Genomic DNA, 17,404 nt, shown 5'->3' on the forward strand with positions numbered 1-17,404 from the left:
ACGAGGGGATTCCCACCGCACCTACTGCAGGGAGCACGGCTCCTGGTGGCACCCACAAGCATGGGGAAGCCCCTGGAGACGGCTGAGAGCCAGGCCTGACGGTGGGGCTGGCACCGGGGCTGTCCCCAGGTGTCCCCACGTCCCCTCCTGCGCCAGCACGAGGCGCGAGCATCGCCGCCTGCAGCGCGGCCACTTTGATCCGCTGCCGATTTCTCCTTCCCATTAATTCCCCGTCGGGCTCTGAACCCTCGCGCGGAGCTGCTGAGATCAAATGGTTAGTTAAGAGACAGGCAGGTGCGGGAAAACATGAAAGGGAGAAATTTTGTTTAATAATATTAACCCCGGTGAAGTACGGTCCACAGAACACCCGAGACAGAATTTGTTTAAAGAGGCAGCCCAGGGAAACGGCATCACTTCCCAAAAGAGCCCCCCCGGGACGGCAGAAAATCCACGAGTTTGTATTGCCAGCACCAAATCCTCTGCTTGGGAAGGGAAATAAATAAATGTCAGGGCAGGAACAGGGGGAAGGAGAGCTCTAGAACCCAAAATAAAAGGGAAAAGGAAAGGAGTGGAAAATTATTATTTCAATTACAATGAAAATGTATTTTATTAGAAAACGCGGATTCATCTTTGATACTTGATACCAAGAAAAGCAATATCCAGGAATATAATACCCCATCTCCGCGCCGGGAGAATGAGTTATTAAATCAGAAGATGAATGGCTTGCAGTACAGCTAACTGCTCAGGTTAAGAGAAAAATAGTTATAAACTTACTCTTTGCCCCAAAACGCATTCCTCCCCCTCATCCTCTCTCCCCTCCAGTGGAGCTCGCTGATGTGCCTCATTTCTACGGCTTATAAAAATTCAGGAGGGAAATTTTAATAGAAGTTTTTTTTAAAAAAAATCTGAATTTAGAGGGTTTTTTCCTCTCTTCTTCCCCCACCTTTAAAAAAAAAAAAAATACACACGAGGCATAAAAATAACCCGGTTGCACACAGTTCAATTGTGGGGAAGTGGGGAGGATGGAAATGAAGGTGCATTCTTATGTATAGCAGTGCATCCATCAGCCCCGTGGCAGGGCGACTCGCTCGGCGTCTCCGTTCTGCATGAATAAATATGTATAAAAATGTAACGCTGCAAAAAGGACTAAAATCCGATAACTGCGATAGCGTTCCTCAGAGGCTGGGAGCAACACCAGCCACCGGCTTTTCTTATTCTTCAGTATTTATGTAAAGAAGCATTGAGATGATAATGCGGCGTGGTGCAGGAGTGTTCGGGGCCTTTTTGCAGCGGGGGCTGCGAGGAATTTGGGTATCGGCGCCGCCGGTGCAGCCCCGGCTTTGGTGGCACCAGGGTGCACGTGGGGACGTGTGCTGGAGAAAACATTGCGCCCTGGGAGGGTTTTGGGTTGGTGGTGTGAGTGTGAACATTTTGGGGCAAGAAGAGCGTGAAATTAGGCAAGAAAAGCACGAAGACCACAGCTGGGACAAGGGAGCCCTTGCAAAAAGGGATTTGCGCACGCTGGCGTCGCCGTAGGATGGAGCTCAGGGTGGTGCCGATGCCTTCCCTTCCTGACCTGCTCAGATCTCGCCGCCTCGAGCCCAGCACGAGCCTCTCCTCCCAGCAAAGTGCCCTCAAAGTGAAGCAGGGATGCGTGAAGCCACCCAAAATTACCCAAAATGTGCCGTTTATGCGAGCGGGGCGCACTTGGGCACCCATCCTGCGGTCCCTGCGCACGGCACAGTGGGCACGGGGTTAGCAGCAAGTCCAAGCTGCAGCCCCTCTCCACGTGAAACCACCCCAAATTCCCATCACACCACAAACCTTCCCCCTTCCCTCTCCCCCAGGATGAGGGTCCCGAGCCCCCCGGCATCACCAACAAGCCCCCGGAGAGGGGACCAGCAGCAGGTCCGAGCCGCGGCCCCTCTCCACGTGAAACCACCCCAACTTCCCACCACGTTACAAATCTTTCCCCCTCCATCTCCCCCGGGACGAGGAGGGTCCCGAGCCCCCCTGGCATCACCGGCGAGCCCCCCGGCACGGCGCTGGCTGCTGTTACACAACCCTGCTCGGGAGATCCTACGTGGGCAGACGTGGGCTTTCCTCTGAATCGACAACAGCTCTCGCTGCAGCTCAGCAGAACATGAGCAGCTTACATAAACAGCGCTTCAGAGTTACCCTGCGTGTGGGCTGCACACCGAGGGGGGAGCAGGGAGCCGGCATCCCCCTCCCTCCTTTTTATTTTTTTCATTTTTTAATTTTTTTCCCCTTTCTTTTTTTTTTTTTTTTTTTTCTTCCCCCCCTCCCTTTCTCCTCCAAACCGAACAGCTTCTCCTTGTGGGGGAACGGCAACGCGCGCGAGAAAGAGAGAGAGAGAGAGAGAGAGAAGAGAAATGACTCAAGTGTTTTGTAACTTGTCACATTCGAAGCTGCAATTTTGGAGGCAGGAAGGAGCGATCCAAAATAGGCTCCCCAGCCCCGGCTTGTATAACCCAGATCCCCCGTCCCCTCCCTCCGTGGGGGGATGAAAAAGGGGGACTTTTCTGCCGCAGATTGGCAGCTGGAAAGAGGCAGGCGGGCTCGGGGCTGCTGCGGGGCGGGGGAACGCAGGAAGAGCCCCCAAATTGGGAAAAATTACTCATCCGTGTGCGGAAGGCTCCTGTGCTGGTGGGGAGGCACCGGGGAAGATGCTGCAGGGGAGGATGCTCCGGGGAAGATGCTCACGCTCGGAGCTCCACGGAAAGCTCCCCAGGATGCCGTCCCGTGCCCGAGATGATGCTGGGGAGGCGCAGCCGGAGCTGGGGAGCAGCAAGGAGCAGGTTTTCCTGCGAAATTGGGCACGCTGGTGGCCGTTTCTTAGCCCTCATAAAGGCACCAAGAACCTCTGGTGCCCTAAATCTCACCAAGAGCAGGCGCAGCACGTGGACTGGTGCGCACAGCTGCACCCACAGCTACCCCAGCACGGTCAGAGCAGAGATCAGCCCCCGATTAATTATTATCCGAGACCCCCTCCCCCCCCAAAAACTCCTTTTTCAACCCACGGGTGTCCGCAGGAGCCTGCCTCATGCGATAAACCCTCCTGCCCACCCAAAGCACCTCTAATGTCTTCTGAAAAAGTCACGCCGGGTCCTTGGGGGAGCAGGAGGCTCAATAAAAGTGACACGGCTCCTCGGGGCTCATTGATCTGCCATCGACCGTGCTGGTGGCGCGGACTCGGAGGAGCCCCAGATGAGCTTTGGCACCCGTTTTGTGGGGGCAGCGCTTCCCAGGGGGCTCCTCAAAAAAAATTAAATGGGTGGGAGGTCGAAAGGAGGGGAGGGAAGGGCTCGGCTGCCCCTTTTGCTCCTGTCACCCCGCTGCCCACGCGCTGCAGGACGGCACACGCTGGGAAAAGCCCAGTCACCGGGTGGGGAGAAAAAAATAATAATGTTATTTTAGCTAAATTCATCCTCTTCCATGATGCAGCCCAGCTTTGCAAACCCCAAAACCTCTCCACTTTATGACAAACCCACCCGCCGGGTGCATCACCGCGACTTTTGGATTACCGGGTTAAAAAACCCGCGGTGCCCTGCAACAGCAGGGACTTGCCCGTGCATCACGGAGACAAAAAGGCAAATTCCTGACTCCTTGGCCAGTGCACGATCCGACGCTGCTTGGGACGATCCCACACAGCCCCCGGCGTGTCCCGGCTCCGTGCACGGGCTCCGATCTTAAGACAGACCCGGGTGATTCAACACCAAGGATACATCTGCAGGAGCAACACAATTATCTCCCGGAGTTAAGCGTTGACGGATAGAAGTTTTAATTACCAAACCTTTTCATCCTCCCCCACACACGCCAAAAAAAAAAAAAAAAAAAAAAAAAAAAGGATATTTTCTGGCATGTTTATTTAATAATAATAAAATATGATAAAATTATATGTTAGTGGAAGAAGCGCACGGTGTGTGTAAAAGCACGAGATGAGCTCAAGTCTGGGTTGTCACCGGCGCTGAAGATCCGAGCTCCTGTGATCTCTGCGAGGAGCTGGGCTTTGGGCACGGGGGCATTTCTTCCCCTTGCAGCTTGACAGCCACACACGTCCCCTTCTCTTGATTTACCCCGAGAGCCAGCGCAAGCCGGCTGCCTTAATTGCCACGGACAGGGCCAAAGGGTGCCCCTGTCACCCATCAGCATCATTTAGGGCTTGGGATGCGCCCAAGTCCCATGGGGAACGCCAGGCAGGCCTCCGTGCTCATATCAGCCTTCATTTCATCCCGGCCCCAACACCGTTGTCTCGTTACCGTGCCCTAACATCTCCTGGTCCCCTGCCACCAGGATGCGACCCCCCTGGGGACACGGGGACGGAGCCCAGAACCGCTCCCCAGCCCCTTGGCACCATCATTTTGCGCCCCCCTTTTTCCCTCTCCACCTTTCAGCCCGCAAAGTGAGCTCCAGCAGGAATATTTCCCCTTTCCCACCCCCAGCCTCGGAAATTTGCAGCCAACCTGCTAATGAGTCTTTGTGAACCTTGTGCCTTCTTACCTCTAATTTTACAGCCTGCTAGGATTTGAGCTCTGTGGACAGCCTCACATTTGGTTTCGAATTATAGGCTGAGTGGCTGTTCTCTCCTATTATTGTGCTGTCAATCTCGTATTAGCACATTATAATATGGTACACTGAATGCATCTGTTCTGTATATCACAAGTCCTAATTGTCATTTGTTGAATCACTTTGTCTTATATGATTGTTAAGCAATTATTTCATCCAAAGCGGCTTAAACTTTGATTACTGTATAGTGTTTACGGGGATCAAAGTAAAACCATCAGCTGCTTCAAACATTTTGCAGCTGAAACAGGCACAAGTGTCTGTCCTAGACGCGCTGGGATGCCAATACAGAAGCAACGAGGAGAGCAGACTTGGTGACCTGTGGGTTCGAGCCATCTCTCCCTGTCCCTGAAGGGCAGCGCTATTTGTCCGGGGTGGTTAAACGTCCAGGAGACGTGGAGGTGAGGAACCAGATGCAAAGAGACAGCTCTGCCAGGCTCGCTCACGCGCCGATGCGCTCATCCCGCGTGGCACCAGCTGTCCCAGCGGTCCCCTGCGCCCCCCACACATCCCACGGGGGATGCTCTGCTGGAGCGGTTCCTGCTCCTTAAAACCCAAAAAACCAGAGCAGTGCCTCGCTCAGAGGTGCACGGCGGGGGCTGCGCCCTCATCCAGCTCCTCTCCACCAAATCCCACGGAGGGAGAAGCCTCCGCAGCGTGCCAGCCCCCAGCTCGTTGGGTGGGCAGGGGACGGGGCTGACGCAGGGTGGAAAAAACCATCTCTGGTTTTGCTCCCCTCGCGCTCCAGCCCTCAAAGGGCACCCGGGTAGCTTGGGGGGGCTTCGCCCCACCGCTGCGGAGCTCTGAAGTCGGGTGCTGGTAGGGGCCAGGCGCCGTCCCAGGGCCTGGGAACCCAAAGCAGCCGCAGCAGGGAGGGGTTCGCCACCAGGGGCTTGGGCTAATCCCCAGAATATCTGGCTGACAGCATGGGGAAGGAATGTTAGCCCATTGTTTAAGTAGCCCGGACAGGATCGAGAAGAAAAAAGAAAAAAAAAAAAAAGAAACAAAACGCTGGTGGCTCCTTAACCCCAGCTGGTTCCACGAGCCAGCGAGGACGCACAAACTGTCAAGAATATTCTGCTTAAAACCGTCTCCTTTAATGAGACTTGAATTTAACCTGAGCACCGCTCAAAAGCCCCCTCTCGCAGCCAGCTGCAAATCACGGCTTGACACAACTAGAGCACATCCCAATTAGGAGATTAAGCAGACGTTCTCCTCCTTTTGTTAAAGGCTAATGAATTTACTCGTACCACTAATTCTCCAAATAATGGGCCCTGGACCCTAGAGCGCAGAAACCTTTATAAATCAGGACTGGCCCCCACCAGGCCACCAGATGTTCACAAAAGAGGGAGAGTCTCCGAAGCAGAACGAGGACTTTGCCACGGGCTCCAGGCTCTTGGGGGAGGCTCTGTGCTCCTTGCCCCTCACCCTAAACACCACCACCACCATCCCCAGTGCCACCAGGGCGCAGGACATCACCGTGGTCCCCGTCCCAGAGCACCCCATGGGTGCTGCTTGTAGGTTTGGGCAAAGAGCACGAGGTGCTGCTGCACAGCACATCAGCCCACGGCTCATGCAGCTTCTCCTGCTTCTTTTTCAACTCCTTCTGCCATGGAAATAGTTTTAAAGAAATAAAATGCTATGAGGTGCACAGTTCTATAGAGAGAAAAGGAAGAGGTGGTGATCATTTGGCTGCAGAAAATTGGCTGCAGATGTCACCAGGCACGGGCAGGAGAGGGCTCTTGCAAAAACAGCTCCAGCTTAAAAAGTTCTGGTTTGAGTAGGAACGGTGAGAAAAGCGCTTTATTTCCGAGCTGTCCAGGAGATGCTTGCTGAACCAGCTTCACAGCCCAGCCTGAATCCACAACAAGGATTTGTTTGACCTCAGACTGCTGGGTAAGGCAAAGAGTTACCCAAACCGAGAGCTTCAAAGCTCCAAAGTTTTGCCCAGCTCCATGCAAGCTTCACCTCCATCACTGCTCACCCACCTCCAGAGCAAGCCGAGCCCTCCTTCCCCTTAATCCGGAGAGGAAACCCTGCAATTCCTCACACCTAGCCCCAAAAGAAACCTGAGGAAGTTGTCAAATGCTGTGACGAGCAGGGATCTGGGCGAGCAGGTAAAAGGTAGCGCCGCACACCGCGGCTTGGGAACACTGCTGCGGGCAAATTGCTTTTTAACAAGCAGACAACTTCTATCAATAGCATCTACCGTATGTTTTTATAAAGTGCAGAAATATGTTTTTAAAAGGCCAGTAAATAAAGTTCCTATCGATTTGATCTCAAGCATAATCTGTTTTTCTGTCTGCCACCAAGAGTGGTAATAAAACAGAATCATGTAATACGGCATTTCGGCTAATGCGACCATACATCACGGCAGGGGCTGCGTGCTCGCCGGCGATCTATCATTTTCTATTGGGATTGCTTAGCTGCAGAATTTATAAACCTGCCCCCAAATTGATGCAATGTCCAATTTTCTTTTCCAATTTATTTTTGGTTGAGCGAAGCAATATTGAGGCAGGACAAGGAGGGCGCATTTCCCGTCTCTCCAGATGTTCCGCGCTCCCGGGGAAAGGGGCTGACAGCAGCTCCTCCACCGGGGTTTTGGGAAGATGCCACCCCCAGCCACCAGATGCTTTTGTCACCACGATCAGCATTTGCTCCCCATCGTCTCCCTGCAGTGGCAGATAAAAGCTGCATGGGGCTAACACCACAACTGATGCTCGGGGAGCTCCCCAGGAGCATCCCTGGCACCGCCAGGCAGCGTCTCGCACGCATCCAGACCCCTGCAGCATGGGGAAGGACCAACAGGTCGTTGTGCCCCAGCACAAACACATGGTGGCAGGACAGATGCCCCGTGCCATCCCATTTTCGAGGTTTCCACCCTCCACCAGGGAGCTCCAAGGCACAGCTGGGTTCCCTGGCTGCGAGCGGAGGCTTTGAGCGCAGGCGCAGCGAGATGTGGTCCCATCAGACCCAGGACAAGGATAGGAAATGCCCCGTCCCCCCACCAGTTTGGGAAACACAAATATTTCCAGAGAGGAAAAACACTCCGCATTCGGCTTTTTTTGTGGTTGTTTTTTTCCTCGAAGAGACAAAGTGTTCTAAAGAAAGCAGACACTTCCTACACGAGTTTTCATACCCTGAACCCGAGCTTTCCGCCACCGGCTTTGACGGAAGGAGCTCAGGCAGCACCCTTGGTGCTTGCCCAGTCCTCACCAGCTCCCCCAGGGGATCCTCGGTCACTTGAACAAAGGTTTCCCATTCACACCCAGGAATGGGGAGAGCTTCCTGACCTCGGGATCCCTACTACAACCCCATCACCCGTGCATGCCCTGGTGGGAGGCACATCTCGGTCCTGTCCACTTCAAGGCGATTTGGGGGGCAGTGGGAATTACCCCAAAGCACCTCGAGCTATAAAAATCATCCTCACAGATTCAGGAGAGAAGCAGAGATGCGTGTATTTGATATGTGCATATTCCTAGAGAAAACCCAAAGCAATCCAGCGTAGCTCACAAAAAACACCGCTCGCCCCCCCGGCGTGCGCGCTGCAGAAACCAGGCACAGCCCAAGCATGCGGAGCCGGGGCTGGGTTAGGGCCAGGGGAGGGGAAAATAAACGTAAAACCGAAGGAAGCAGCAGGGCCCGTGTCCTCAGATGCCACCTGAACGCGCGATGCACCGAGCTGTCTCGGAAGGAACCCGCGCCAAAGGCGTCGCTGAGCCAAGCCGCCAGCCCCTGCAGCGGGCACCCACCCACCACCTGGGGCCAGCCCAAAATAAGCACCCACGAGGAGCCCGAGCCCCACGGCCGGCCCCCATTGCTCGTTTGCTCTCCGGGGAGGGGGGAAAAAAAATAAAAATAAATAAATAAAACTAAAAGGAGGACTGCCTCCATCCCTGCGAAGCTCCCAACTGCTGGGAAGCGGCGCCCAAGTGACGGATGGTTTCTGTGCGGCATCCTCTGCCAGGCTTTTTTTTTTTTTTTTCTCCCCATATTTTGAATAATCAGACATCTTTAAGGGAAAGTTCTGCTTGGAGCCATGTGATCGACAGGGGGAAGAGGCTTTCCAGCCCGCGCTGAAGCAGCCAGAGAAACGGATCCTGAACACTTCGAGGAAATCCAAGCCGCGTGAGAGCCGAGTTCCTCCCGTCTCACTGCGGCTGTCGGAGCTGCAGCAGGGGTCGGGGTGTTGGGGGGGACCCCATTGGGGATGAATTTGGGCACAGGTCCCTGCAGGACGATGCCCCCAGCCCCAAATCATCACACGATGCCACCGTGTGCCCCCACGAGCCCGTGGTCCCCAAGGGATGCAGGTGGCACCGCGACGCACGGTGCATTCATCCGGAGGGTCCTGTGCTCTTACCCAGGGAGGATCTCGGGGTGCAGCACCCAAGGGTGCCCAGCATCCCCCTCCCCAGTGCTCCCAGTCCCGGCCGTGCCGAGCTCGAGCAGTTCAATGGTGCCATCTCGTGGCTCCGTGCGCGCACGGCAGCGCACCAGAAGCGCCCAGCACCATTGCATTAACCCTGCCCGGATACGGGGTAAATCCTGCACCGGCCGGATAGTTAATTAATAAATAATAATTAATGAACCCGGCTGAGCTCCCCCAGGCACTCACACGGACATGCGGAGAGCAGCTGGGAATGGAAACACCGAGCCACAGCACGCCAGTTTGTGTTTAAAAAGCTCACAAAGCGCTAAGTAGCGGCAAAAACTATGCAAAAACAATAAAATAGAGTTAAATTTCACCCACACCTCAGCCCCAGCCCCAAACCCTGAAGCAATGGGGAAGCATAGGAAAAAAGCTTAAAGTCTCCTCTAATTTTGGGAAGGGATTTGGAGAGCAAAATGCAAGCCCTGAGAGCAGCACCAGGACCCCCAGCCCAGCACTCACCTTGTCAGCCCGTGGGTAGCGCACCCGGGGGCTGCCCCACTCCCTGCTGATGCGCCAGCGGTACTGGTGGCACTGGGGGATGTAGGAGCAGCCCACGTCACCCAGCTGCGGGTAAATGACTTCTAAATCACCCCTGGGGAGAGAAAAGGAGAGGGGAGCAGGATTAGTGCCGCTCCCCAGCCAGGCTGGGGGTGCAGCAAGGGGCAGGAGGTGCTGGATCCAACCTGCTGCTGCCAGGGGTGCACAAAACCTGCTCTGAGCAGGGGGCTGCCTCTTCTCCCAACCCCCCCCGGCAGCAATAAAACAACTCGAAACACCTGTGAGGACTCAGCGGGTTCCCAGTATTTAAAGTCATGGCCCATTTATCTTAACCCAAGGCTTGAAGACAGACCAGGAGAACAAAGATCCCTGAAGCTTGGGCTCCCCATCAGTTGGCACAAACCATTTGGACCCCAAAAACACTCTCCCACTTACATCATGAACAGGGAGTGAGTTTTGGGTACAGATATCACAGTAACAAGGTGCCTTGACACGGTCCTGGCAGGAGGGGGCATTAAATCCTGCAAACCTAAAGGCTGCCAAGCACCTGCATGGGGCTGGCCCAAGAGGCTGATGGTTCAAATTAAGGTTCTTTTATTCCACCTGTGTTAATCTAGACGTTTACCTAAGCTGCATGATATTTTGGGAGCATTTTGGGTACCTGGGAAGCAGCAGGAGGGGTGTTTGTAAGGCAGGAGGTCCCGGTAAGCCACCACCTCCTGCAACCCACAGGCACCTCCGAGGGACATTTGGTACCAAAACACCCAAAAAGGGGCACACGAGGTGCCTTTTCAGCTCACGCCAGCCCAGCTGGAGCAGCACCACCGACCCCAGGAGCAAGAACCTCCTTTTCCCTTACCCAACCTCTGCAAGCCTTTACACCCTGCAGGCCGGGTTTGAGGTCCGTGGGGTGTCCCGTTCCAGCTCATTCCCTCCCCAAAAGCAGCCCCGTTCCTCCAAAGCTCCCTGCAGAAGCCGTTTTTCATCCCAGTTGTGTAAGGCACTGCAGGCAGAGGGGTGACCGGGGGCACCGAGAGCTCAGCTTGCATCAAACATCAGGCACCGCTCTGCTCTGGCCCAGTTTCCCAGCGAAAGGAAGAGCTCAGCCAGTATTTATAGCCCTGGCGAGGGGGATACTGGAATTAAGTGTCCCGGGGGCTGACGTGTGACCGGCTGCACAGGGCTGGGGACAATTTTGGGCACAAGCGCTCACCTGCAGAACTCGCTGTCCGGGCTGCCGAGGGTCTGGAAGAAGCACGTGTGCGAGGGCTCATCCGGCCACGGTGCCTGTGCCCCCCAGGCAGTGGTGCCCAGCAGGCTGGCAGCCAGCAGCACAGCACCCAGCAGCTCCATCCTGCCCTGTGGGGACCGAGGGAGGGACAGGATCAGTCCCACGGGCGCCCAGCACCACCGCAGGGTCCCCACCGCCACGCTCCGGTTCATCCCTCCCTCTCCAGGTGAAGCACGCCCAGTTTACAGGTTATTTTTTCCCAGTTCTACCAGTTCCACGTCGTTAATCCCAGTTATATCTCATGCAGTTTCCTGCTTTTGTGCCAGGAAGCACGGAGCCCCCAGCGAGACCCCAACTCAGAGGGACCCCACGCACAGAAGCCACCCCCACAGCGCTTATGGCACCACACCAAGCGCCCAGCACCAGCCCTGCTGCTCTCCCTCGGGTGCTGTAACATGATGGAAAAGAGGAAAAGCCAGAAAAAGGCTTGGCCACGGTCAAACCAAGCCCTGGGGTCGGGGAGATGAGGTTCATACACCCGCAACCCTTCCCAAGGGGTGCTGCAGGCAGGCGCCCACCCCTGGGTGCTGGGTGCGCCTCCCCGGAGCCAGGGCTGGGGTTGCCACGGAGATGGGAGGAGGGGAAGCAGCGACTGGAATCGGGGTGAAACAGCCCAGAAATGGGGATCCCGCCCCACTGAGGAGCACAGAAGCAAGCAGTGGGGTTTCACCCCACCGATCCCATAACCATTTCCAGGTCCCCCATGGGTTTGGGTCCTCGCCTGGCCCAGACCCCGCACTCTGGTGGCTCCCCGGCTGACCAGAGGGGATGCGACCCAAGCGCTTGCAGCAGCCGATTTTCTCCATTGCCTAATCGCTTCTGGATGAGCCATACACCAAAAAAAAAAAATCCCCTGTCAGCTGGGAATAGGTATTACACCGCGCCGTGTCATTATATAATGAAGCACCAGCACGCAGAGCAAACACGGGGAAGCGCCAGCACCGCTGTCATTACGGAGAGGAAAAAAAGCACTGGGCTTAACTAATTAGGAGCATTAACATATTGGGAATGGTCTGGAGGTTTAGGGGCGAGCGGCTCCCCGTTCCCACGCTACAAGATGGGCAAACCCCATAATTACAGCCCGCAGCCTGCAAACAGCCTCACGTGAGCCGCTCCTCGCCCAGCAGCGCTGCTTTGCATGAGTCAGGGTGCCAGAAGTGGGGTTTACGTCCTCACACACGCTCCCAAAACCCCGGGGGGGTCACCAGAGCCCCGATCCCAGCTCGGCCAGCTCTGATCTTGGTTCATAAAGCTGTTCTTATTTCCTACCCAAAGCAAATGGGGTGGGCAGCACCCAAAGGTGCACGTCTCCAGTGGTGCTGAGGACGCCAGGCTCGCCCAGGGGCATCCTGGCGATGCGTGCACGGGGCCTGTTAATCATTACCAAAAAAAATCGGACACAAAATTAATTTCTTAGCAAAGCAGGGCTTCCCTAGAAAGCCACCAGCTCGGCTGCAAGTGGTCAGGAAGGAAGCAGAAAATTTTTGTCCTGTGCAATTTTGATGCGGACGGGCACGGGGGGGGGTCGCCTGGAGAGCTGCAGGCACGGGCAGGGGATGCACAGGGTTGAGGGAGGTTCCCCCATCGGATTTTTCTCCTTTTTTATTTAAGCACGGAGCTGGCAGGAGGCTCACACCCAGCTCTCAGGGCACGGGGAGCAGCAGAGCTTTGCAATCGTCCGCTGAATTTGGTCACTTTGCTGGCGTTTCTTTGGAAAACCCAAATAATAGAAAAGGGCAGCAATGGGATGAGCCCTGCAGAGGCCAAATAAGGGTATCACACGGTATTTTTTTTTTAGCCTGGGGGCAGGGAGAAGCCTTTCACAGAGGCAACATCAGCCTCTTGCAGCTGGAGATCTCCCGAGAGAGGATCGGCACCAAACGGGATCGGCACGGGCTGTTTGCAGAGCAGAGATCCCGTGCCCAGCCCCGTGGAACAAATCCCAGCACCGGGGGAATAAAACCCACGGGGGGAAAAATCGGGGGCGCAGAGCCCACGGCTCCCACCTGCTGCTCCTGCAAGGGGAAACAACCCCTGGGCCGCTGGATTTTCTACGGACACGCACAGGAGAGGCTGATCCCACTCGTCCCACTGCCAGGTTGGGGGCACAGCACCCCAAAACCCACATTAGGGATGGGTTTGCATCCACCAGCACCAATTTTCTCCGAGAAAACGCAGCAGTGCCAGGTCAGGCACCCAGCAGGGCTCAATCCCTGCAGCCTGAAGGGCTTGGACGTCCCCTCAAAGATCTTGGACATCCCCTTGAAGGGCTTTTACATCCCCTCGAAGGGCTTGCACATCCCCTTGAAGGCTTTGCACGTCCCTTTTCCTGCCCAAGGGCTGCAGGAATCCCGTCCTTCCAGCTTTCTGCCCAGGGCTGGCACCCATGAGACATTCCTCCCTCTTTAAGAGGCTTTTCACTTTTTTTTCTTGCAAAGCCCTTATTAAAAAGGACCAGAGCAGAACCTTCTCCCGGTCCTCTGAGCGGCCACAACCTCAGCCCTCGAGCAGCAGCAGAGCTTTCCTCTTCGGTGGCTGCTCAGAAGAGGCTCGCAGCAGCACCGGCTGCTTTCGTTTTGCAAAACGACTGCCAGCAGGAAATGATGTTAAAAAAAAAAGCCAAAAAAAAACATTTAAGGCAGGCAGCAGGTCCAAAAAGTAACTTTTTTTTTTTTTTTTTTTTGCCCTGGGAAGCCCAAGGAGGCCGAGTGCTGCCTGAACTTGCTGCAGCCACTTTGGTTATTTGGGGGGGAGATGACAAATAATATAAATATTTCCAGCAGACCCAGTCCATTTGTCTCCCCAAAGCCTTTTGTGTCTGACAAAGCTAAGACACAGGTAAGAAATCATCCTCTGCTATTTAATATTAATGATAAAAAGGCTTTTATTGAAAGGAAAATGGCTTAGGGGGGGAGGAAGGCTGCAAAAACTGCAGGGAAGCACTTGGAAAGCCAAAGTTGGGAGCCAAGTGACACATGGGGTGCCCCACAGGGCCACAAAAGGAAGGGTTTTGGAGAAAATAAATAATATTATAATATAAATAATATAAATTATAATTATAATAATATAAAATAAATAATTTTCTGCCCCCAGCACGGATGGTGCTGAGCCCCCAGCCCAGCAGGGCTCCCCTAACTTTGGGTTTTTAGCACAAAAAGCATCCCCAAACCAGGATTTCCCCCCCAAGTGCCCCCGGTCAGGATGAATTCTGCTGGGACCAGGAATTGTTTGCGAGCTCCGGAGTTCCCCGTGCGGGCTGTGGGTTTCCTGGAGGTGCTGGTTTAACATTAACCCGTGCCACCCACGGCCTGCCCGCTTCACCCAGCCCCACGCAGAGCTGGGGGATCTCTCAGCCTCGCTTCACCTGTAGCATTTTGCATTAATTAACCACGTTTATTTCTCATTAATTAACCACGTCTCTCACCACAGAAGCGTTCCCGAGAGCTTTGCCCTAATGCGAAGATTTTTGCGCTGCGCAGGCAGAGGCTTTCCTGTGCAACAGGGGGCTCATTGCGCACCCACCGAGACCCCCAAAACACCGGAGATTTGCATTAAAAAAAAAACATTTCTGCAGTCAAATCCTGCCCAAAACCTGACGTTTGGTGCAGGAGGACACAGAGGGCTTGGCAGACCTGGTGGCCAGGGGAATTCCCTCAGGCCGGTGGTGCAGGAAGCCGGTTTTCCAGATATTTCCCTCAGTGGCACGCAAAATAAAAGGAAACGAACCCACATCCTCTCCCCGTTTGCAGCCTCCTGCCGTGCCCTAACCACACCGTGCCTCTTATCTCCCCTTGCTGTGCCTCTTATCTCCCCTCCTAGGTGCTGCCCACTCGCTCTCCCCATGCGTGGCCAACCCGTGGCCCCTTGCAGGGAGCACAACCACATCCCCATCCCTGCACCAACCCCAAAAATTGATTTTTTTCCCCGGAACGTGAGCCAGCAACACCCTCACCATGGATTTTGCAAGGCTTGGGGACAGGGCCACCCCTCTGCACCCCATCCCCAGCACCTGGGCACCCACCTCACCAAAAAAAATACACAAAAACCTTTCCAAAACCTGGTTTTTGGGGAGGGTGGCGGGATGGCTGTGGCACACCCAGCTCGCAGGGGGGGTGACCTTGGAGCTGTGCGGCCCCGTGCACCCACCTGGCACAGCCCCGGTGGCCACGGCGGGCACCTTGTGACTGCACCCGAGCCGCAGCCCTCCCCGGAGCAGCTCGGCTATTTTGGGAGCCGAGTTTTGCATTTGACCTACATTGAGCAGTCACAAGGCAGGCACGGAGCCGTGCAGCAGCTCCAGCAGCTCCACGGGGCCCTGGGGTGCCGATAAAAACCCAAAAGAGCCCCAGCCCCCTGCACCCACATCCTTGGGGTGCTGCGGTCCAGCTGGGGGCTGCTCCTCCCTCTAATTCCAGGCTCAGTTTTAAGGACAAATCCTTAAATTTCAGGCTCAGCTCCCCAGGTTGGGGACCTTTCCCAGCTCCCGGAGCTGGGGGATGCTGCTGAGCATCACTTTTTAAACGCCGGCAGCAGCAAAAGCGTTGAGAAACCCTCAGGTGTGGCCTCTCCTGGAGCTGCCACCCACGCTCCCCGGGGACTTTGCGTGGGAACCAGGGCCACGGAGGTGTCACCGGCAGCCGGGTGTCCTCCCCTTGCTGTCCTCCTTCCCCTGGGCACCGCAGATGGCAGGAAGGCGCGTGGATGCCCCACGCCTCACAGGACACCCTAATTGTGATTACAGCCACAAAACAAACCCTGCCCTGAGCTCCTGAGCTGGGTGATGCTCGTGGGAAAGCCCTGGGGCAGCAGCTTAATGAGGAGCTGGGGCTGCGGGGAGGTGCAGGCTCTGCTCTGACTCAGGGCAGGTTGATCCCAACCCCACAAGCGAGCCAGGGCTTGGGGGGGGGACCCAGCTGCCCCCCCATGCTCAGGGACCTGCGTGGGATTGAGGCCAGCTGGGCAGGGCATCTATAAATATCCCCGTGTCAGATTCAGCCACACGTGGCTCTCCTTTTTGCTTTTTTTTCTCCTCTTTCTCCAATCTCCGCAGCCCAAAATGAAGGGGAGCGCAGCCCAGACCTTAAATTTTCAGGTTGTGCAGACACGGGGAGCTGGGGGGGACACACACAAACTGCTTAAACGGGCCCAAATCCCCAGCGGGGACGCACTGAGAGCAGATTAACCTGGGCATCAACGGGCGATCGAGTGACACTGAACTGGCTTAACCCTTCCCCAGATGGGTTTAGCTGCTCTGCCCCGGGGGGCTCGGACAGATTTAATCAAACAGAGCTTTCCTGGGGAGCCCCGAGCCCCCATCACAGCTCCAGGATGCCCCCAAACCCAGTTTGGGGATGTGACAGGAACCCCCCAGGCCATTCCCAGCTCCCCCCAGGCACTCAGCCCCCTTATTTTGCAGGGTGCCTCCAGGTGACCCCAATTTCCTGCTAATAGGGGCGACAGAGCCCCTACAGCTACCCCCCCACAGGCTGCTAGAAGCAGCCCAGCACCCCCAGCACCCTTCAAACCCCCCTTTTTGTCCCCACCTACCCCTCCTCGTGCCGCCGTGTCCCCGTTCCCAGAGCGGCCAGAGCCTGGCAGAGCCCCAGCCCTGCTTCCCAGCCCCTTGGCAGGGCTGACCCCAAAATGCCACCAACCCCACAGCACCTGGGGCTGAGCAGGGACAGCCTGCAAAGCTTTACACCCCCCCGGGACGAGCCTCCCAGCTGGGGTACGAGTTAATCCCACAGCCTGCAGAGCACCTGAGCCGCACAGGGGCAGCACCACGGCTCTGGGCTCAGTGACCCGGCAATGTCACGGAGTTTTGGGCACAAAATCGGGCACGAAACCCCCGCTGCTTCCCTTTCGAGCAGGAGGCCGTGAGAACATAGCGCTGGCGTGAGCCAGCCCCGGGTGACAGCAGCAGACGTGCCTGGGGCCACCGTGCGCACCAGGAGCAGCAGTGCGCTCCCCACGCTGCCCCTAAATCGACGCCTGCACGCAGCAGTCCCCATGCAAGGAGCTCCGATCCCATGGGGGGGATCAAGCTGAGTGCTTCTGGTCTCTTCCAAGCCCCCCCGGTGCCTCCTGCCCCTTTTTGGAGCCCTCCTGCTGCCCAGCAGCTCCCTGCTTTCCCATTGACTCACCGCCTGGGCTCACTGAGTCACCTCTCCGCCGCCTCTCCTTTCCGTGGCCCGTGGCCGTTTCCCTGGCCCCTGGGTTCCCATTGACTCACGGGCGCTTCTCCAAAGCTCATCCTCTCCTTTCCATTCCCATCCCAGTCCCTCGGCCTCAGCCCAGCCCCGTATCCGCCTTCCTTCTGGCCAGCACCGTGCCCCCAGCACCGCTGATGTGCTCGGAGCGCATCCCACTGCAGCCCTCAATGATCCCAAATATCCACTTGAGTGTCATTCCTAAAGCTGCGGGGAGATTTTAGGGGGATTTCCCCACCTTTCTCCCCCTGGGTGGGTTTTCTTTGGGGAAATAGCACGTGGTTTGCAGAATTTGGGTCTAATCAATCGATTTTAACATCCCTCCATGCACCTCTCCAACTGCGTGCTCCGGCTCCGATGTGGAAATATAGGAAGGAGCCTGAAAGA

The 17,404-nt window shown here is 55.9% G+C and overlaps 1 protein-coding gene across 9 annotated transcripts in view; it reads right to left on the minus strand.

The window, feature by feature from the left end:
* The window catches only part of PEBP4 (phosphatidylethanolamine binding protein 4), a 62,016-nt gene that overhangs the window by 44,137 nt on the left and 475 nt on the right, over positions 1-17,404 (minus strand). The window contains exons 1-3 of one of the 9 annotated variants that reach the window (XM_038166945.2): positions 16,952-17,075; positions 10,731-10,876; positions 9,479-9,611 (exon numbers count right to left, since the gene is read on the minus strand). In XM_038166945.2, coding sequence (XP_038022873.2) covers positions 9,479-9,611; positions 10,731-10,870 — 273 coding nt within the window. In that variant the 5' untranslated portion in view covers positions 10,871-10,876; positions 16,952-17,075. The other 8 variants (XM_072027118.1, XM_038166947.2, XM_038166948.2 and 5 more) reach the window with 8 other exon arrangements.

This window comes from Anas platyrhynchos, chromosome 23 (genome assembly GCF_047663525.1).
Source record: "Anas platyrhynchos isolate ZD024472 breed Pekin duck chromosome 23, IASCAAS_PekinDuck_T2T, whole genome shotgun sequence".
NCBI lineage: Eukaryota > Metazoa > Chordata > Aves > Anseriformes > Anatidae > Anas > Anas platyrhynchos.